We start from the raw sequence: 23405 nt of genomic DNA on the forward strand, positions 1-23405 counted from the left end.
CAAACGGCACCACGGCCATGAGGACAATAATGGGGGGGTTAAAGTGTTTGTGTTGACCTGTCTAAGCTGCTGTGAAGCAATGAGCCTGTTTAAATACATGCAGATGAGCCTGAGCCTGGTTCTGCTGGAGGTTTCTTCCTGTTAAAATGGAGATTTTCCTTCTCACTGTCACCAAGTGCTTTATCATAGGGGCCGTTTGACTGTTGGCTTTTCTCTGTAATTATTGTAGGGTCTTTAACTTATAATCTAAAGGGTCTTGACGCCACTGTTTGTGATTTGGCTCTATATGAATAAAATTGAACTGAATATATTCTTTATTAATGAGGGCAAAAACGATCAGTGACATTAAAAATGTCTCTTTTTTTTGCCTGAGGAGATCTGGCCAAGAGGGCTGCAGAAATAGCAACAAATATAACATTACATTTCTATAAAGAGTAACCAAAAAGGCCTGGATTGATTATAATGTAGATGCAATGATGCAGAGTCAGAAATATATTTACAAAACAAGTCATTTCTTCTGTTTATACATAAGCCCTTCATAAATCCTGTGCACCACAGTCTATTTACCGATATAAGCAAAGAAAATACATTTAAAAAATAAAAAAAAAAAAAATCAGAGATCACTTTTTGGCACAACACCAGAAACCTGAAAACTCCACTGTTGCCGTGTTTTGTGTTCATACAACGCTCGTACTGCGGCCCTTCATACGCTGTGGCATCGCCCGGACCTTTGAGCACAATAAATAAGTAAATGATAAAAGCAGAATGAATTTAATACAGTGACACAATCCCTTTAGCTGTCCAGTTTGCCTATCCTGTTTTAGTCCTACAGCTAAATGTGAAAAGTGGAAGCTGGAAGGATTTGGTAAAGCTCGTTTGTGTGGCTACTTTCTAACTGCACTCTTTTGTTCAAACCTGAGAAACTGTTTTAAATACATGCAAATGAGGGCAGTCGATGGCACCGGCATGACTGCTGTAAAGTCACCCACAGAAGAAAGAACCCCCCACATTCCTGCCCACCCCCTCAAAGCTCCTTAAAAGCCCACTCATCATTGCTTTTAAGTTAGTCTTAGGACACACAGCGCCATCCTGCTTGGTTTGAAGCTTTCCTGTTTTGATCCACAGAACTTCAAATTTCCTACAAAGATGGAAGACTTGGAGACACAGATGAACTTCAGCTCTCCCATGGAGGCCTGCTTCTCACCAGGTATGTACTCAGCATTGTTACTGAATGAGCTAATATTAGCAGAGCTGGCTAACCTCTGTGGCAACTTGCAAACATCAGTTTTCACTCTGTGTTTAAGGCTTGATGCTAGAAGCCACCATTTCTCTCTCCACAGTGGGAGAGAAATGGTGGGAGTCCACTTCAGCTCCATCTTGGTTTTCAAAGGTTTCCAAATATCACAACACTTTTGAAAAGTTGTTGCTACATCTGGTGGCAGATTCCAAGAAGTTTGTGGGAGCAGGAAACTGTTCTCTGTAAGGCTCATCAATTGACCCTTTTTTGTGCCATTGTCTGTTCTAAAGTCACTTTTGCCAACACATCAGAAACCATGCTGACCCATGTGGACCGTATAGACTTGTGCTCACTGGGCTTTGGTCTTTTTACCCTCAGACTCGTGGAGCTCAACCAGCAACCCTGAAGGGAGTCTCTCCCTTCCAGACCTCTCTGCATGGGCAGAGAACGCTCTTAATGAGGAGACAACCAACAGCAACGGTGATGCTGCTGAGGCTGTTTCCAGCTCTGCAGCAGAGGAGGAACAGGTCTGTGCCAGCACTGCTCCAGAGAAGGCTCCACATGCAGAGAAACCCAGAAAGAAGGCCCGGGTGGTTTTCTCTGAGAAACAATTAAATGTCCTTCGCCATCGGTTCAGTCTGCAGGCTCAGCTGAAACCATGTGAAATGAAGGAACTGGCACAAACAACAGGACTGAGCTACAAACAGGCGAGTGCTTTTATTCTTTGAAGGTTGCTACAATACAAGGATATTAAATGGAATTTGATGCTCACTTCTGGCTCAGTTATGCTCATTCATTTGATGACTTCTTTCTTTGGTTTTCTTTTTATAGGTGAAGACTTGGTTTCAGAACAGACGGATGAAGCTTAGAAGGAGTAATAAAGTCACCTGGTGTTCAGGGGCTCCGTTCCTCAATAATGGCGGCCCACTTCATGGACTATCAAACCACCTCCCCCCACATGTGCCTCATGTAAGCAGCTCTCATTATTAAACACAATTGATCTGTTCATATTTCAGTAGTTATCTGGGGAATTGATTGGCTTCCATCAAATGTAGTGCCTATAATTTGAAACTCTGTGTTGTGGTTTTACTAACAGTCCACCTTTCTGTGATTCAGTTTCAGGGAGAGGGACGGCCCCCGCTCTGGAAGCAGTACAACCACGACACGTTGGAGAGGAATTTCAGGACAATGGCTCCACAGAACCAGGCCCCCTATCTGGCTGCTGTACCTGCATCACAGTCCACCGTGTTCAACTTGCCTTGCATGGTGGGCTGGTCTGTGCCACCGAGCAGCGGCCCTTATCATCACAGTCCCAGTGTTTCCAACCCTGCTGTTGATGCTAAAGACCCCGGGCTTCACAGTGCAAGCTTTGGAAGCCCAGTTGGAGAGCCTGACCAGCAGCTAAAGCCAGATGTGATGAGTAGGGGTGGGTGTGACTGTGAATGTACATGCTGGTGGAATTCAGATAAAATGCAGGTTTAAAGCACTTCCACACTGGCTGTGTTTTTCCACTGTGGAAGCTGCATCCATGTTTTATACTGTAAACTGAACTAAAAGGGGCTTTTTTTTTTTCTTATTTTTGTAATCAGTATATGAGTCAAGAACTTTTCTAATAAATGGATACTTTGGAAGAATGAAATACTGTCTCCACACATTTTTCAGTCTGTAGCATGATAATCTGAAATATTTGTCTCAATCTTTCAGAAGTCCAGCACTCCCCCCAAAACCCCATCCCCATAGAGACAGTACCTGCTCCCAAGTCCACTAGAAAAGAAAAGAAAAAAAAAAATCATATTCCAAGGAATACATTTGTCACCTGGTTTATTGGTATTTTAATGAAATTGTAAACTTTACAAACATCCTGGTGTTGAAAAATTATGTAAATGTTTGTATCAAATATACTCTATTGATAAAATCATTGTGTTGTTGCCCTAATAAAATCCATCTATCCACTCTCCCACTTATCTTTTTCAGGGTCACAGGAGGGCTTTAGTCTATCCTAGCTGTCATAGGCTGAGAGGCACATATTAATTCTGCCTCATACAAACCTGGTTACAGCAGGATAAATATGTTAGTTTAAATGAATGAACACCCCAGAGTCACAGTAACTGTCAGAATGCTTGAAGCACAGGTCGAGGAGGAGGAGTAGCAGCATCTTCCATTCCAGCTTAGTAATTAAAGTTTTAATTTTTTTGAATCATTATATTGGATGATTTTAACATCAATAAAAATGTAGGCCTCAGTATTTCCTGAACCCTGAAGGTAGATTATCTCATCAATTTTACATTTTCACTGCGTAGGACTTTGGATTCTGTGGCTCCTCTGAAAAGGAAAGCTTCAAAATCAGAAGTGCCTGACTCCGTGGTGTAACTCAAATGCCTGGCTTCATGCAGAAAACCTGTAAGCTGGAGAGAAAATGGTGTCTTAATAAGATCTTCATTTAGCCTGTGTAACAGGGAAGATGTTAGGACCCAGGAGACAGCAGGGAGAGTATAAAAGGAGAAGTGGTAGCAGCTGCTGACCTTTCTTCCCTGTACTGACCTGGAAGTGGTGACGGAGAAGTACACTGTGGTAAGCACTACAGCAGTTAGAAACCCAATTTGCTCTTGTTGATCGTGTGAGTATTGTTCATACTATCCTGGGAATATGCTGTCCGTGATTAAGGTATAAAAGGAATATTTCTAGCTCTTGAACAGAGTGTAAAATGGACAGAGGTGATGTTTATCATATCATGGTTTCTTTTTAGCTATTGTAATGATAATCACACTGTGTGGGCAGCTTATCATGTGGAATGGCATTTCAGTGTAATGCATTGTGAAAAACTAATGGCATTACATACACTGGCATGTAATGAATGTGTGTCTTGGCAGGACGGTGGACCCGGGAGCGTTGTCACTGTCCCCTGTTTTTTGTTCTCTCTCCCCTCCCATTTTATCACTGCTCCTCTCCCGTATGCTTTTAACTGAATGTGGGACATTATTTAAGCGTGGAATTTTATCAGTGTGTGTTAGTAGGTGAACAGCTGTGGTACAGTACTGTTGGGCAATATGCAGTCTGAGTGGAGGCTACGACATGATGGAAAGCTGATCTTCTAAAGTGTGTGTACTGATTGGTTGTGCATAGCGTTTGCAGTGTGCTGATTAGTCTTAGCAAGACACTTATTGCATACGCTAAGTAGATTTATATTTATAGTGGAATGGTCTTAAGGCACCCGTTTCTGCCTCCTGCTGGTGAGATTGAGTCGATGCTTTCAGGTGGTTGCTGTTTGCCTGACAAGGTACACCACTCCACGTATTTATAAACTGCTAGTGCCACTGCACTCTTTAATTTTTACATATTCTTTTAAACAAGTGGCATATAGCCAGTGGAGGAGCAGCCAAGGATTGGTTAGACCACCTGCTTCAACATGGATGAAGTACAGACCCTCTTGGTGCAGGTGCCACTTCCCCTTTTATACTCTCCCTGCTATCCCCTGGGTCCTAAAATGCTTTCCTTGTTACGCCTGGAAAAAAGTTTGTTGCTCTATTTAAAAAAAAAAAAAAAACAAACAAAAAAACACTCTGTAAAGCTGGGACATCTCTGTTGACTGGAGTATTAATTTACAGTTGTGTTCAAAATAATAGCAGTCCAACATAATTAACCAGATCAATATTTTTGGTAGAAATCATATTACTACATAACATAATTTACCAGTAGGTGTAGTAGAGTCATAGAAAACCAACAGAGCCAACATTCATGAGATGCATGCTCCTGAGTCTGTGTAATTGAATAATTGAGAGGGGCGTGTTCAAAACAATAGCAGTGTAGAGTCCAATCAGTGAGGTCATTTATTCTGTGAAAAAACAGGCGTCAATCAGGTGGCCCTTATTTAAGGATGAAGCCAACACATGTTGTACATACATTTCACTGAAAACCTGAGAACAATGGGCTGTTTAAAAGACATTGTTTAAAAGAACAGCGTTCTTTAAAGTGGTAATTGGAGAGGGGGAACAATAGGCTGCTCGGCTAAAATGATCTCCAGTGCTCTAAAATGAAAGCAAAGCCAGAGAGAAATGGACATAAAGCTGTTGTTGAAGCTAATCTGTCAGCAAGAAGCCCCCATAAAGTCCCACTGTGGGGGGGGAAAAAAAAAAAAAAAAAAAAAAAAAAAGGCATGTGCTGAAGAGGTTACAGTTTGCCAAAGAGCACATCAACTGGCCTGTAGAGAAATGTAGAAACATTTTGTCAACTGATGAAAGTAAGATTGTTCTTTGGGTCCAAGGGCCCCAGATACTTTGTCAGATGACCCCTAAACACTGAATTCAAGCCACAGTACACAGTGAAGCATGGTGGTGCAAGCATCATGATATGGGGATGTTTCTCTTATTATGGTGTCAGGCCTATTTATTGCATACCATGGATCAGTTTGCATATATCAAAATCCTTGAAGAGGTCATGTTGCCTTATGTTGCAGAGGAAATGCCCTTGAAATGGTGTTTCAACAAGACAGGGACCCCAAACACACCAGTAAGCGAGCAGCATCTTGGTTCCAGACCAACAAAATTAAAGTTATGGAGTGGTCAGCCCAATTCCTGGACCTTAATCCCATAGAAAACTTGATAAAATGCTGTTATTGAGGCAAAACCAAGAAATGCAGAGGAATTGTGGAAAGTTGCCAAATCATCCTGGGCTGGAATACCTGTTCACAGGTGCCAGAAGTTGGTCGACTCCATGCAACACAGATGTGACGCAGTTCTCAAAAACAGTGGTTATGGTGCTAAATATTAGTTTAGTGATTCACAGGAATGCTAATTCCTAAAGATTTCAGTTCATAAAGTGAATATTTGAGTTTATAAAGAAAAATGCAGACACTGCTATTTTTTTGAACAGCCCAACATTCATTTTTCTTCATTTCCTAAAGTAATTGAAAAACGTATACATTTTCCTGTATGTTTTGATTTAAAATATAATGTGCAGTGTCCCCAATGCCTGTAAATAAAAACTATAAGGATTCTGAGCTTTATTCATGTTTTTGAATGCACTGCTATTATTTTGAACATAACTGTAGCTAGTAATGGCTTCATGAATTTCACAGACATATCTTCATGTTCAGGTCATTCAGTACTGCTGGTATTTAGACTCTCAGATTGATCTTTGTGAGTTAACATCAGTAGTTACTACTTCCAAACTATCAACATGTCTATTAGACCCCATTCCTGCTAAACTGCTCAAAGAAGCCTTTGCATTAATTAATGTGTCAGTCTTCAATAGATCTTAATAAATCTCTTTATTAATGGGTTATGTGCCACTTTGAAGGTGGCAGTAATTCAACCATTGCTTAAAGCCATCACTGACCCAGCTGTCTAAGCTAATTATAGGCCAATTTCCAACCTCTCATTTCTCTTAAAAAAAAAAATAATAATTCTTGAAAGCAGTTGTAAAACAGCTAAGTGATCACCTGCAGAGGAACAGTTTAATACGGCATTTTATTATAGGGTATTTTTTGCCCTATAATAAAATATCAAACTGTTCCTTCTGAGGGACAACACCTAACCACTGGTTCAGAGGCCTTCAATCATCAAATCCAATCCAACTTTATAAGATTTAAAAATAACCCACAGGGTCCAAAGTGCTGTACAACAGAACAAAACGCATCAAACTCCTCAATACATAGAAATACCTAAGAGATACATAATGTGTGAAGTACACAAGATTTAAAACACTGCCTCAAGTGCAAAAAGCTTGACTTGACTACAGCCTTCATGTGACTATCAAGCTACATTTCAGGATGTATTTTGACTCCTAAGTTTGTGATTGTTGGCTTGAGATACTGTGACAGAGCCCAGATCTACCAAAGGGGGTCATTATTCTTACCAAAAACCATCACCTCTGTTTTTTAACCTGTCCTGAAACTTAGGAAATTTAGAGCCATCCAGTGACGTGCAGTCAGGTGAGGCAGTGCCTCACTGAATTATTTTAACTCTTCAATGTCAAAATTGTGGAATTTATGTATCACCTGTTCAAACACATGGAAAAAATACGGGGTGAGCCAGTGCAGTGCTGTGCATCACCTCTGGTGGCGCTGTGTCACAAAATAAATGAAGCAGGCGACTGGTGCATACCCATTGTACTGTCTCTCTTTATATTGCCAATTTACATGTTTGATTACACATGTGCTACACATGCTGATGTTCCACAGTCTAATACAAAGAATGTGTGTGACATGTTTATTCCTGGTGATCGGTCAAAAATGCAGTGAAAATACACACGGTGTGAATGTCCGACTCCAGACGAGTCAGTGCCTCACCCGTCAAATCTCACCGCCCGTCACTAGAGCCAACCTTAATATCATCTAAGCACTTAATTATGCCACCGAGTAGGAGTCCTTGTTTTTTTTAAGAGGTATATCTATCGATCTCTATAGATGTCTATCTGGCCGTCCTCTGTGTAGCAGTGGAAAGAAATACCATGTTTTCTAAGTATGTGGCCCAATGGTAGTCAATAAAGAGAAAAGGAGTGGGCTTAGAACCTGTGAAACTGAGGTGATTTGAAAACGGGTGACTCGCACATGTGCACTATGGTTGCGACAGCCACATTTTTCCGTGCATGCGCAAATTGATAAATGGTACTCGCGGATTCATGAGTGCTTCTTGTGCTTTTCTTGTGTTTTTACTGTTTTGTAATTCAGCGTTATGTGCAGCAGCGATCAACCTCATCGTCAGTCCACACAAAGCCTCACATTGGCCGTTTTGTAAGTAATGAACATTTTTCGTTCTGTGTCCCTCCACACATGCGTGTGTTGCATAAACAAGCTTTGCAAAGAAAAAAAAAAAAAAAAAAAAAAAAAAAAAATCCTCAAAAGCAAATTTGTTGCTTTGAGGATTTTGTTTCAACTCTGCAGCAGTCAGGCGTCTCGTTTCACCCACATTACAGTTCTGCTGTTTAATGATGTGCTGATTGATACTGAAATATCGATACTTCCGATGCCAGACCTTCATGCTTTAAAAATCGATTCTCAAATCCAAGTGTCAATACTTTCAATACTTCAGTCCTTTAACACTGAGTGGACATGTTGTGGACACTGACATGTTTCCCATGCCTCCTCCGCTCTCTGCATGTTTGTGTGTTGTGCTGCTGTGCTGAGAATTTCAGCTGTTATTTTTTTTTCTCTCTACTTCAGCTCCTGGAACGGATCTCTGTAACTGCAGTTTGGTAGCAAACGATAGTGCTATTAGAAAGACCCCTTCCCTGTCAAAATGTTTTATACTTTAATCCCTGGTTAGTGACTAAATATAGTCCTGCAGTAGAAACGTATTTAGGAGAATGTTTGACTACAAAACACATTATGCTCTTGCAGCCCCTAGTTTTTCAACTAAAAAAAAACAAAACAAAACAAAACAAAAAAACAAAAAAACAAAAAAAACAAAAACCATGCTCTCTCTATGCAAGTGCAAAGAGGAAGTGCGCTATAGAGACGATTAGCTCAGGTGGAGCTAAAGTAAGTATTTTGCTAGTGGCCAAAAGAAGCTTTTTTTCCCCTCTCCTACTAAAAACACCATTAAACCTTTACTGGGAAATAGCTGGAGGTCCTTCATCAACTTCTTGATCATCAAGCGACGAAAAGAACTTTATAGCTAAAACTAAACTAAAATATAATATAAAAATATAAAATTTTACTAAAACCTTTGTGTGGACTCCTGTGTCACTCTGAGCCAGTTTGACACTAATGTTTAGCTTTGGGCTGAACTAAACTTTAATGGAGCCACAGTGTCAATAGTATTTTAGCAGGTGTTATGAAACCATTAACTTCTCTCCTCTGTATCATATTCTATATATTGAAGAATGGCACAGTTCTCTATGATAACAGTGGAGAACTGAGTGGCCGTGGATGGGTTCATAGTCCGGCATTTGCAAGCAGCACGCTGAGTTTGACTACATACATCCCAGAGAGATCTCAAACAGAACAGGCATATGGTCAGAAAACACCGCCTCAAAAACCAGGTAATCCATGTGTTCAAGATCTAGTGTGTGTCCACGTTCCTGAGTGGCACCAGACACAGTCAATGAGAGTTAAAGTCCTTTGCAATAGGATGGTCAGGACAACACACGGACAATTAAAATCTACAGCAATATGGACACAGTCATAGTTGGACATAACTTCTGATAGGAACACAGAAAAGTCATTTATAAAGTCTTTGTGTTTAGGAGGCCGATACACCAGCACTGTGTGGGAGTAACCGAGTTCAAATAAGAGCAGTTCAAAGCTGGTAAAGGAGGATGGCAGTTAACTTTGCTTATATCTAAACTCACTCTGGCAGACCATTGCTAGACCTCGTGTTTGTGGGGTGTTAATGAAGCAGCAATTGTTTGGTAAGAGTTCTGTGAAAGTGCTGGACTCACCAATATTCAGCCAGGTCTGAGTCACAAAGAGGAAGTCCAGTTCACGGGAGATCAAGAAATCCTTCAGGATGAAAGTCTCACCAGCGATCTGGCTTTCACCAGGCCGATCCTGGCAGGGGAGCAAATCAGTAAAGATACACAAGAAAGACCCTCACACATCAACCAGCATGAAACAGAACAGCAGATGGAAAGACACAATCATCCTTAATGTGGCACGTTTGTCAGAAACTCTGAACATAAAATCCCAGTGCACTTCAGACGGAGCAACAACAGGTTCTTTTCAAGGATAAAACATCCAAACAAAAGCTTAACACAGCATATGCTGTACAATGAGGAGTGCTTGGACTTTTCTATAGAGGAGACCAAACAACCACAAATGCATGACACAACATAGGAGCAGCACCTCAATGTGACAGGACTCAGCTGCATTTAGAGGAGTTATGACACTCTTTCAAGGATGCTGATGTTCAACAGAGGTGGTAGCTTATGACATCATCTATTAGCCACCTACAATGCAGTCTTGATCCCTTCCCAGGTATTTCAACCCCTACTCACACCTTGACTCATGTGACTTAAATAGCTCACATGATGGCAGGACAGTGTCAGAGGATTTGGACCTGCCCCCCAGTGGTGGCAATTATCCATAGGCTGCTTCACACCTGGCTCATGTGACAGCTCCAGTGATTAATAGTAAAGTCTACATGAACCAAAAAGGAGCCCAGTTGGCTTTTTACAAGCACATCAGACCACCGTGGCCTGAAAGACTGAGAAGCTGCCGACACACATCATACAATGATCTATGAGGTCAAAGTGAGATAAAGAAGCAAAATATTTTAAAGGAGCGACAGCTTATGGACAGCGTTGTGTAAAAAAAGAACAGACTGAAAGAAATGTTGGAATATATTAGCTTATGGACCCAAATGCAGACACAGCAAAGACAGCACTGACAAAACACTGACACTTTATCATGTACAAACACACAATGATCACCATGTAATAAAAAATAGATCTTAAAAAGGTATCAAAGAATCAGCTGGGAAACCAGTCTGAAACCCCACCGGCACAGAGAGGGAACAGTTCATAAAAGAGGTACTGGGTCTACACAGAGACGGAGTTAGCAGATGTATAATTACAGATATGGTCAGAATATTGCCAGGAGGAAAGGGTTGATGTGACTGAAGCAGCTTACTTGGAGAGTGCAGCAATTGAATCCAGGGAAGGGGGTAGGCGTGTAGTTGTAGTGGTCTGGGATATCCAGGATGGCAGGCAGGATGGCAGGCAGGCTGGAAGGCTCGGCTTTCCGCGGGGAGGTGGGTGAGTTACTGGAGACTGAACAACAAAACCTTTCATGAGACACAAATATTCAAATTAACATCAAGGTCAGGAATGAAAACTAGAAGGGACTGAAGATCAGATTTCCACTTGGATTAGCTGACACGTGAAGACAGGCGGCTCGAGCTGGTCCTTAAATGTGGGCAAATCACAGATGATGAGCCTCAGGTGTGCCAGAGCGCTGGGAGACAGCCTCCAGCTCCACCCTGCAGAGGAGGAGGACCCTGCAGGAAAGAGAGCCACACAAAAACAACAACAACCAGATCTGTGACATTTCCACCTTTGGTGCTTTCTGTGTATTTCCACTGAATGCAATGCTGAACTACTGACAGTCCCAGAAAGCTTCAGTGTTCAAGCACCAAACTTAAAACATTTGGCCTTAAATAAAGACTAACAACAGCTCTTGGCTTGAAAGTAAAAGAAACAAGTATTTCATTGCAATGACCTCTGCCCTCTTACCTCAGGAAACAGTGTTAGAAATTCTCCAGAAGTGCAAAATGCACAGAATTAAAAAGGTAATTTCCAGAAATCTTTGGTAGGATTCAGGTGTAGAAAAATGCTGGCACACTTACCTGAAGTAGAAGCAACATCATTTTCTTTCTGCAGGCAAGATTGAGGAGATACTATACGAAGTCGTCCTTGGTTGTTTTATAAGGGCTTCAGCCAGCTGAAAGAAGATATGATCCACTGCAGTGGTTTGATTATGGTTTGCTATTTATTTTCCCAAAGATGTTTTCTTATTTGTCCCAAAGTTGGTCCCATCACCCCTGTTTGCTAGTCCAGGATGTGTATGGGTTGTTGAAGACCTCTGTAACCATAAAAGCCAACAGCATGTAAGACCCACCTTGTTTCAAAATGATTTTTTCCTATTGTGACACATTTTGTCAATGACCTTCAAATGACAATTAGAGGCAAATATTAAAATAATAGAAAATTCATATAATTTATGGGATTTCAATATCTCAGCTAATGGCTGGAGTACATGCAATTCAACTAAACAACAGTTACAATGTAAGCAAAATCCCATAAGATATTGCATTTATACTTTGTAGTTTGTCTATACTGTGGAATATCAAAAGCAACATTAGTTATGAGGGCCCAACATTTCTGCATAAAATATGGATTTAAAAGACAAAAACATAAATTTAAAAAACCTTCCACAGGCCTACATGAGACTTAGAAGGAAGTTAGATTTAAATGTCCTGACAAAATGGTTAATCACTTCAAACACATAGTTGTTATGAATGTCAGGTTCTCTCTCTCTGTCTCCCTCTCTTTATATCAACTAAAGCTGTTGAACACAGTCAATATCATTGCATCCCTACCTTCAGTCTACTGTAATTCTCCATGCAGCTGTTTCATGATTTATAATGGTGTTTCATAAATAAAGGTATTGTACTTTTTGTCATAAAGACTTCTGTAGGAGGAAAACTGAGCGTGTCCACTGTGTCAGACTCCGTGATGTGTTTTGGACTTTAGCTGCAGAGAAGCATGTGGCAGTTTAGAGAAAGCCTAAGTATATGTTTGAATTGGGAGAGCTGATTAGGTCCTTGTTGAACACACAATCCACAGCAGTATGATAATGGAAGTCAGACTGAAGTAATGTTTGTTAACCCCCTTAACTGGCCTGCCATATAAAAGGGGCTACAAACGGCCCATCACCGGGCCCTGGCCAGTTAAGGGGCTACAACTGAGCTGCAGGGTGTCAGTCAAAGGTGAACATTCCTCAGATACTCAGAATGTGATCCAAACCAGGAAATATCTTTGAGCTGAGCAAACATGTAAAAGTCTCTGACTCGTCTCCCACTTCTTCAGTTCTGTGCCAGCTGTCTAATCATGATGAAGGAACTAATGACGCTCCTCCTCCTCTGCTCTGCTCTGCTGCAGGTAAGATCCTCACTCTTTTTCAGATGTTATTTTCTAAATGACATTATTACACTTTACACTTTGTTAAATCTTGTTATAAATGAAATGATGTACATATATCTGCATTTAACAATTAACACACACGTGTTAATACAGAGCTGTTGCACATTCTGATTGCTTCTCACTTTTACTGAAGGACTACACAAACAGCTGATTGATGTTTAAAGTCTTTCTGTCTGACAGCACAGCACTCCTTAAAGATTTATGCTATGATCTCGTCTGGAGTTCCAGATGTCCCTGAATATGTGATGGTGCTAAATGTTGAGGATGTTACAATTGCTTACTATGACAGCAACATGAACGCCCCTGAAACCAGACAGGACTGGATAAAAGACATGACAAAAGAGGATTTCCAGCTATGTGAAGAGCATGGTCACATGGCTATGCTTTATCAGCAGCTTTTCAAAGATGCAACTAATATTTTCAACAGGAGTCAAACCACAGCAGAGGTATGTCAATGATTAAATGTTTTCTGGTTTGTTGGCTTTTTTTTTTTTTTTCAGCAAAATTCAAACAATACTTAATGCAAGGAGAATAATACCATTAAAAGTACTATGTGTCAACACCTCAACTTGTACTGTAACCTTAAAGGGCAAATTTGCAAAATGTTTCATGTCACCACGACTCTTTAATCTTACTGTGCTGCATCCAAAGAGGAAACCATAATCGCTCCCTGTAAGCATACCCACTACCTAAAAAGAAGCAGAAGAAACATCTTTAAATGTGCAAAATACAGCAGTTTGTTGCAGTGTAAAGGTAAAAAATTCAAACAACCATTAGCTCACAGGACCAATAAGACAATGTTTTCGTGTTTACAGGTAATCATCAGCATGTGAACATTATTAATATGAGCATCTTGTTATACAGATGTTATCTAAACTCCACTGTGCACTTGTAAAGCTGGATGAATGGCTGTGGAGTCTAATTTACTTGATTATTTGCAGTCTTGTCACATTTTTGATAGCTTTATAATTGCTAAACTACACTATATTGCCAAAAGTGCTCATGCATTTGAGTAACATCCATTCTTAATCCAGAGGGTTTAATATGATGTGGGCCCACCCTCTGCAGCTATAACACCTTCAGCTCTTCTGAGAAGGCTTTCCACAGGTTTAGGAGTGTTTATGGGAATTTCTGACCATGCTTCCAGAAGCACATCTGTGAGGTCAGACACTGATGTTGGAGAGAAGCCTGGCTCACAGTCTCTAATCCATCCCAAAGGTGTTCTGTCAGGCTGAGGTCAGGACTCTGTGCAGGCCAGTCAAGTTCTTCCACACCAAACTGGCTCATCCATGTCTTTATGGAGCTGCTTTGTTATAATCCCACTAACAGCTGACTGTGGAATTTTTAGTAGTGAGGAAATTTCAGGACTGGACTTGTTGCACAGGTATCATCCTATCACGGTACCACGCTAGAGTTCACTGAGCTCCTGAGAGCGAGCCATTCTTTCACTGATGTTTGTAGAAGCAGTCTGCATGCCGAGGTGCTGGTTTATACACCTGTGGAAGTGACTGGAACACCTGGATTCAATCATTTGGATGGTGAGGGAAAACATTTGGCTTGATTGATTGATCCCACAATGGGGAAATTACAGTTAACAGAACACCCATCCAAGAAGAGAAACAAACATGGGGAGACAACATGCTGCCCACCTTCTGGTGGTGCTGCCATTAAAAAGACGGAAACAATAGTGAAAACATATAAGGATAAGTGAGGGGAAAAAATAATCTCATATTTTGCATACATAAACACATACACAGTATAAGTTCACAAAAACCTCTGCGATAGTGCAAGAAACAGATGGCATGTAGCATGGGAGCACTAGGGTGGGGAAGACTGGGATGAAGGGCGGAGGCGAGGGGGTCGAGCTACCGTGGGGCTGACTCAAACCCCTCCTCAGCTAACAGTTCTGATAAGATGTAGAGTTCATCAGCAGCTAGGTCAGGGAGATCAGTCCAACACAGGTCAGAAGAAGACAGGACGGCGGGGGTGTAGAGCATCTGTTTACAAACATCCAGGAGACAATTTGATAAGCAGCAGTCCAAGAACGCCAGGGAGCCAAAATTTCTGATTCTACAACTTGTTTTGGAACAGGCTGTACTGAAAATTTGTTGACAGCCTTCAGTCTTTCTGGCAACTCTCAGTGGTGAAAAAATCCAATTCATCCGAATCCTCTTGGTTTGTTCCTTCACTGTATAGAAACAGATATATCTCCACAATCTAATCCCTCCAAATCAGCTTCAGATATGCAAAGTCTGAGTTTGAGTCTGTACCTCTCTGCATTCCCATCATAAGCTGCCTTACCATGGCCCAACAGCTGCCTAGACTTCCCAAATTGTAATGACAAGCCAGGTATCTCCAGGTCCAATTCAGAGAAATCCTAGTATAAATAAACCAAATGCGCATGTCCTCCACTGACAGTACAGCCAGGCACGTCATCTTCCACCTCCACAGGAATCCATAACATAGCCAGCCAGGAATGTCAATTGGATAGGAGGGAATTAGGTTCTCCTTTCCCCAATCTCCTCATGGTGAAGAATTTGATCAAACAAATGACACTGAGCGACCAGCTGACCAGATGCATAATTATAAATTCTAGTTAGGACGTTGTGTGAAGAGCAGCTTCACACAACGGAAGGACTGGGGAGAGAAGAAAAGTGCATCCATCTCCGCTGAGGAGCAGAAGAAAAAAAAAAAAAAAAAAAAAAAAAAAAAAAATATATATATATATATATATATATATATATATATATGTGTGTGTGTGTATGTATGTGTGTGTGAGAGAGAGAGAGAGAAAATCATCTCATCAGTGTCACAGTGTTCTTCCAAGTCTTCACAATGTTAAGCTTTTTGTTTGTTTATATTTTATAATCAAAACTGTTACCAAAACGACTCTCCTTCTCAAACTAATAATACTGGCAATCCAGAGCATCATTGTATGCTGAGCTAGGGTTAGGGTTAGCAATTAGGACTCTAAATGTCATCCATATTACTCTTGCTGAATCCAACAAATATGTGAAAAATTGCATAAGAAGTGGATTTTTATTTAATATCCATATTATCAATCATCGTTTTTGTCATGGTCCTGGGCCGGTGGCCCAGCGTTTTGAGTTTCTTTTGTGTAGCTTTCTTTGTTATACTTTTTAGGTTATGTTTCTTATAGTTATATTGTTTGAGTATGAGGTTTAGTTTCCTTTGTTGTTTTGTGCATGTTCTCTTTGTCAAGTTTTCAGTGTTAGGTCTGCGTCTGTTATGTGTAGTCAGTTCCTGTTTTATTTTGACAGTCTCGTGTTCCCTGTGTTTGGTGTTTAGTTTTGCTTCCCCTTTGTCATTAGGTTCATTTGGTTCACCTGTCTTCCCCAGTTGTTTCCACTTGCCCTAATTCCCTTGTGTGTATTTAAGCCCTGAGTCTTCCTTTGTTCATTGTTGCGTCGTCATTGTTTCTCCCAGTGTTCCCCTCCTAGCTGTGTGTTTTGGTTTTTGGTTTTTGGTTTTCTCCCAGGCTTCCGTTTGTTTCTTGCCCTGGTTGAGATTTCTGGTTTTGGTATTTTGTATTTTTCGAGTCCCTGCAAATAAAGAAGTTTTAGTTTATGTCTGCGTGTGTGCTGCACTTGGGTCCTTTCCCTCCGCACACAGCCCCTCACCGTGAGAGAACGACGCAACCCCCCATGGACCCAGCGGACTACTACTTTTTTGAGCCTGACATGTGAGCCATGGCTCGCTCCGGAAGACGAGTCACGGTATGCTGGCACGCACCTCGCCCTGGGAGGGCCCGGCTGGAGGAAGAAACCTCGGCGTCGCCGCCTCCCACCTCTGTCTCAAGCTTCCTCACAGCCATGCCTGCCATGACAGCTGCCACCTCTCCCTCTGCCATCACGGAGATTCGTGTGGGTGGCTATTTCTCCTCCCCATCGCAACGGAAGATGCCACTCACACCACCCCCACTAACCTGCTCTTCGCCCGCCGCATTCTTGGCTCAGATGTGGGACGTGGACGAAGAGCCTAACACCACCGCGCTTCCTGTTTACACAGGCAGGAGGAAGCGCGGCTCTCGGCGGCGAAATTGTCAGCCTTCGCCTGCCGCAGCTATGGACTCTGTTCAGCCCCAGCTCACCCCTGTTTCCCATGCCAGACCACCAGTTAACCAGCTTCCTGTGAGTAAACATGCCCCTTTGTTGCATGAAGAGCCTTCGTGGGAAAATAAGGGCTATTCGTGTTTCGTGTCTCCGCAAAGAGAATGTTATTGGTATAAGGACAGTGTGGAGATACTGGACTCTCCTTTGGAAGCCTACGAGTCCATAAAGAGTGATCAGATGTCAAGTGGCTTTGTACAACTGAACCATACTTTTCCTGCATTCAAGCCTGATACTGGTAAAGACCTCTTGTCTTCTTCTGGTGAGACTGCTTTTGTTTGTGAGACTCCTACAACCCATCCTGCAAGATTCGAGTTATCCAAGACCATTTCCAATAATATAACCAGTGTGAGAACTGAGTTTGTGGAGCCAGCTAATAGTGTCAGTTTGCATTCTTCTGAACAGGACCTTTCGTATTATGTTTCTGAACTATGTGAACAGTGGCTCAAACAACCCAGTGAGGGAAACAAGAAAGCCATTGTGCATTGTTTAAACAGTTTAGTGTCAGGTTTTCCCTGGCTTCTGGACTCCTTGCCTATTTTTGTTAAAGACTTTGTTAGTGAAATAATTCCCTCTGTGGTTAAAGTATCGACATCTGAAGAGACTGTTAGACACCCAGAACCTGCACCCATTCCTGCTCCACGGGTGAGAGTAGCCAAGGACGGGCTCTCTCCGGCACCCGTCCCTGCTCCTCGGGTGAGGAGCACACAGCCCTCGTCTTCAGTCAGCACTTCAGAGCCTTTAGCTCCTGCATTAGCCTCACAGCCTCCCTTAGCTTTAGTCCCTGCTCCAGCTCCCTCACCCCTGTGGCTCTCAGTCAGCTTCCCCAGCCTCCACGCAGTCAGCACTGCCAGGTACCTCACAGTCCTCAGTTCCAGCTTCAGTCCCCTTAGCCTCTGCTCCCTCTGCTCCCTCTGCTCGCCCAGCTCCCTCTGCTCCCTCTGCTCCCTCTGCTCGCCCAGCTCCCTCTGCTCCCTCTGCTTGCCCAGCTCCCTCTGCTCCCTCTGCTTGCCCAGCTCCCTCTGCTCCCTCTGCTTGCCCAGCTCCCTCTGCTCCCTCTGCTCGCCCAGCTCCCTCTGCTCGCCCAGCTCCCTCTGCTCCCTCTGCTCGCCCAGCTCCCTCTGCTCCCTCTGCTCGCCCAGCTCCCTCTGCTCCCTCTGCTCGCCCAGCTCCCTCTGCTCGCCCAGCTCCCTCTGCTCCCTCTGCTTCAGCTGTATCTCCGGCTCTCCCTCGCACTTAGTCAGCCCCCGTGGCTCTCCTAGCCTTAGCTTCAGTTTCTCCGGTCCCCTCATCCTCTTCATCCCCTTCGGTTCCTTTAGCGCCTTCAGCTCCAGTTCCCTTAGCTCCTTTGGTCCCCTCAACTTCGGTCCCCTCAGCTCCTTTCCCTTCAGTCCTTTTAGTTGCTCCCTCTTCTGGTCCCTCACCTTCAGTTAGTGCTTCTAAGCCTTTTACGCCCTTAGCTTCTTCAGTCCCTGTTCCCTCTGTACCTTCACCTTCCCCAGCTTCAGTTCCCCCAGCTCCTTCACTCCGTTTAGTCCCTTTAGTTTCGTCTCCCTTGGTTCCCTCTGCAGCTCCGGTACCTTCAGGTCCCTCAGCTCCTTTGGTCCCCACAGCCTCAGCTTCTGGTCCCTCAGCTCCCTCTTCTGCTCTCTCGCCTTTAGCTTCCGCTCCCTTAGTGCCTTCGGTCCCTTCAGCTCCCTTAGTGCCTTCGGTCCCTTCAGCTCTCTTAGTCACCTCCTCAGCTCAGTCCCAGCCTTCTCAGTCAGCCTCAGCTCAGCCTTCTCAATCTCCGTTAGATCCCACACTGCCAGTTTCCCAGTTATCTTTCATGCCACCACCATCAGACTCACCTGAACAATCCCCTGAGCAGCTCCAGCTGTCCAGGGAAACAGACACTCAGCCTGCACCTCGGGCCTCTGCTCCGCCTCACCCTGCACCTGCACTTCATCTGCCTTCACCTCCATCTTCAGACTCACCCGATCCATCTGCAAAGCAGCCCCAGTCGTCGGAGGAGACGGCTACGTGCCCTGCAATGCAGCCAGGGGGTCTCCGCTCAGTCCGAGCCGCCGGGGGTCTCCGCTCAGTCCGAGCCGCCGGGGGTCTCCGCTCAGTCCAAGCTCTTCGAGTGTCATGAGCCTGCTCTTCGCCTTTGTCTTCGTCGCCGCTGCTGGGAGCGGGGTCGGCCTCCTGTTCAGCAGCATGGCTCTTTCAAGTTCCCTGGCTCTTCTAGTGGTTCTGAGCCTTTCAAGTGTCTGGAGCCTTTTGAGTCCCTTGAGCCTGCTCGCCTTCGTCCTCGTCGCCGCCGCTGGGAGCGCGGTCGGCCCTCTGCCTGCCTTCGTCGCCGCCGCCGCTGGGAGCGCGGTCGTCCTCCTGCTCGCCTTCGTCTTTGTCTTTGTCCTCGCCGCCGCCGCTGGGAGCGCGGTCGCCCTCCTGCTCGCCTTCATCGCCGCCGCCGCTGGGAGCGCGGTCGCCCTCCTGCTCGCCTTCATCGCCGCCGCCGCTGGGAGCGCGGTCGCCCTCCTGCTCGCCTTCATCGCCGCCGCCGCTGGGAGCGCGGTCGGCCTCCAGAATTTTCTTTTGTTTGGACTTTTTTCCAGCCTTGTGCTGCCGCCTTCTGTTTCTTTCCTGGTTTGTTTTTTGGACTGTTGTCTTTTTGTTTTATAACCATTGATCCACCCAGGGTCTTGGTGGGGATTGACTCTATCCTGGGATCCTTGGGTGAAAGTTAAGGTGCACCCTGCGGGTCTCCAGCCCATCATAGTCTTTGACTCTCCTCCACCTGCTTCATCAAACCTCAGCAGTAAACAGATATGAAGGCAGCAGCCTCAGAGCTGACACAGTAATAGTGAGCGCAGCGCACTGTGCAGTCTAAACTCTGCTCTAATGAATTATATGAATGTACAGGGAGTCATTCAGGATTGTGAAACGTCAGCTGCAGACCACCCAGTCTCTATCAGCAGATTTCTGCCACATTCCATTTTATAAACAATACTTTAGAGGTTTTAGTGAAGTCACACTGTGACAGTGACGTGCATTAGTGTGTGTGTCATCAGTGGCTACAAAAGGCCTTTTCTTAACCCTCTGATGCATAAATTATGAGAACCTTAGTCAAGAATTATGTTTTCTGAATGTTTTTATTTCTCTTTAGGCAAGAAAAAAATGCAATTAAAATTTTGTTTATGAACCTATTTTTCATGGAGTTACAAATATGTCCACTGAACACCATGCATTTGAGTTTTCAACCAGAGAAATATGTATTTAACACACCAATAACAGAAAAGGATATTGCATCCTCAGATCGACTGTCACGATTGCTAATATTGATTAATTCTGATTCTGGTAGTGACATTCAAATAAATAAAAATAAAAAAAGCAACTCCCTATGACTGGCCAATCGGTAGCAGTGTATGGGATGATGCACAAGCATCCACTGTGTTGACTGATATGCAACTATAACAAAACACAGGCATATACAAGAGAACAGCTTTGAGCAGCCGTCCACTGTAGTGACACTATGCATCACAGGATAACGTGGTGTTAAGGCGGAGTTACGACGGAGCGGTGGCTCTTTGAAATGGGACGCAGCCTTCCTGTGGCGGACATCTATGGCAAGCCATCAAGGTCATAATTCGCCACTATTCTAACACATTTAATAAAGAAATTAAAAACGCCATTTTTTAATGGCGAAAATCCCTCCAAAACACCATATTTTATGGCATTCTGAATGCATCAAGCTGAGCGGCGTAAAATACACAGTTTTTTCTGGTCACTGTACGCCGCATTTTACGTCACATGTGTGCACAGTGAATGCCGCTTTTGGAATGCCGTAAAAAACGGCATCTTTGACCACATTGAACACTGTAAAAAAACTGCGTTTATTAATTATTTCTTTATTAAACACGTTAGAATAGTGGCGAATTATGACCTTGATGGCTTGCCATACACCGCATATAAAACACCAGCATACGACCGTAAGCTAATGAACACACACAATCCAGCTACACAAGCAGAAATGCGACATGAGGTCGGCCGCATATGGAGCATCTAACCAAGCTAGCTCCAAAACAGAAGCTGTTGTTAATCTGCTGCACTGACGCTGAACTTTATTGGGAGTTTTATTACACAATAGTCACTCTTGTGCCTTGAATCTTGCACCTGAAAAAGTATGAAAAACTAAAACTAATACTGAAACAAACTAAACTAAAACTAAGGAATAAACCAAAATTAAAAACTAATAAAAACGAGCAAAACCGCTCTGAAAACTAATTAAAACTAACTGAATTAAAGAAAAAAAGTAAAAACTAACTAAAACTAAACGATAATGTAAAATCCAAAACTATTATAACCCTGGTCAGCTTTCAGGTGTGTAAACTAAAATAGGCTAGCACCAAATAAATAGTTATTGTTATGACCCTCAGTCCTCCTGTGTATGTCTTGCCAGTTCTATCTCTCTTGCGTGCCTCTCCTGGTTGTCTCTTGTCTGGTGGCTCAGGGGCGGGGCCTGGCCCAGGTCTCCACCCTCTGAGCTAGTGATGAGAAAATGAAGCTTTTGTGAAGCACTGAACCACTTGAGCCAAATGGTTCGAAAATAGGTTAATTACTCGAAGCTTCAATTATAGCGCCCTCTCCTGGAAAAGTGCAATGCTTTCAATTACACACCTGCATGCACGCGCTCACACACCTCAATGATCTGAAGCATCTTTGCATTGTTTGAGGCGCACACGTTATGATCAATTATCATATCAGGTTCTATTTACAAATAAAGATGGATGAATGTGTCTGTTGTGGTGTTGAGCAGAGTGCTGGGAAAACATGGCATTAACTGGCTGTGCTTGTGTAACTACCGCTTTTGCATTAATCTTGATATGACAGCGTCCATCATCGCGTTCAAAGGACGAGCCAGCAAAGGTTGTCTTTAATTCATAACTCAGCAGTAACTGTTGGCCATAACAACGCTGAAACTGTGAGAGTATGAACCTGGCTGACTGTCTCGCTCTTGCTCCTTCCCTCGTAACGAGCGAATCACCTGAACCAGTCACGTGATTCATTCCGAGAACGAAGCAGTTGCTGCTTCCGTGATTTTTTCCATCCTGAAGCAAGCTTCGAAGCAGTGGTTCTCTGGAGTTGTAAGCCCAGGGTTCGAAGCACGTATCGAAGCTTCGGTTTCACACGCTCATCCCTACTCTGAGCGTTTGTCCACCTGGAAATTATGAGACTCACCTGTTTCTGATGATCTTGTCAAGATCTGTATTTAAGCCGACGTGCTGCAATTAGTCTTTGCTGCTCCTGTGCTACGTTTGTTGTTGCTGTGTTCGTTGTTCTTATTTTGCTTCCCTGATTGTTTCCTGTACCTGGATAACCTGGAGACTGAGAGGAGAGGGCATTAAGGATTACAGTCTGGGCCGGAGTGAGGAATCCTGAGCTTCCGGAGGACAACTGTATTATCTGTTTGCCCGGGAGGGTGCTTAATCCTGCTCAGTGGAGAGGAGGGTGGTGTTTTGTTTTGGTGTGTGAGGCCTCTTGCCTTATGTTGTTGTTTATGTTGAATAACTCCTGTGTTTTCTTTTGCTTTGTTTAAAGGTGATAGCGGTGTGCCCGTCTCTTTTTGTTATATCTTATTAAAAATCTTTTATTTTACCAATTTTGCTCATGTCTCCTTTTGTCAACCCAGTCACTTTTTGTTACTTCCCCCGAACCCCCTAGACTTTTTAGGGGGAACGTACCACTGTAAATAAACCCTGTTAACTTTTATCCGGAGTCCTCCTTTAAGTCCATCTGCCCACCACATGTCAGTCATATACTACTCTGCATGGAGAAATTTAGCAGAACTTATCCTCAGTTGTATTCACTGATGTGAGAACTGGCAGGGAAAAGGAATAAATTCAGTTTCTCTTACAGTAAAACACTCTTTAAGGTTTTATCTCTGGATTCCCAAATGGCCCTGATTATTTGGCAGTGATAAATATTATAATGGGTTCTTACTATATAAACATGACAAGAGAGTTTATGAAAGATGATCCTCAGCGCTGGGGAACATACACTAAGAACTGCATAAATTATCAGCAAATTTTGATGGATGAAAGGTGAATTTTAAAGCAGCACTCAAAGGGAATCAGAGGCATGTTATGGACACTTTATTTCTGATTTGTTGGCCTGTTTATTTTTCCACTAGATAATGTTTGGATACATTTGATGAGGTTGAGAATAACTTTGAAAGGTATGACAGCAGCTAGAGTAGGCTGTGCTGGATCCTGAATCTCACTCAGCCTCTCTCCTGCAGCTGCTCACAGGATCAAACTGAAAAGATTAATGATTTTAATCTATATGGATATAATGGAGAAGGCTTCATTACGCTTGACATGTAGACTGAGACATGGATCACTTCAAACCTATTACCT

The 23405-nt window shown here is 43.2% G+C and overlaps 1 protein-coding gene across 1 annotated transcript in view; it reads right to left on the reverse strand.

Annotated features, from left to right (window-relative positions):
- Positions 1-16712, reverse strand: part of LOC115788181 (uncharacterized) — a 28488-nt gene extending 11776 nt beyond the window's left edge. The window contains exons 1-4 of the mRNA XM_030741124.1: positions 16631-16712; positions 11053-11172; positions 10806-10945; positions 9617-9725 (exon numbers count right to left, since the gene is read on the reverse strand). Of these exons, the coding sequence (XP_030596984.1) occupies positions 9617-9725; positions 10806-10945; positions 11053-11172; positions 16631-16712 (451 nt within the window). The remainder of the gene's footprint in view (positions 1-9616; positions 9726-10805; positions 10946-11052; positions 11173-16630) is intronic.
- Between the last annotated feature and the right edge of the window lie 6693 nt (positions 16713-23405).

Source organism: Archocentrus centrarchus, chromosome 11 (assembly GCF_007364275.1).
Source record: "Archocentrus centrarchus isolate MPI-CPG fArcCen1 chromosome 11, fArcCen1, whole genome shotgun sequence".
Classification (NCBI taxonomy): Eukaryota; Metazoa; Chordata; class Actinopteri; order Cichliformes; family Cichlidae; genus Archocentrus; species Archocentrus centrarchus.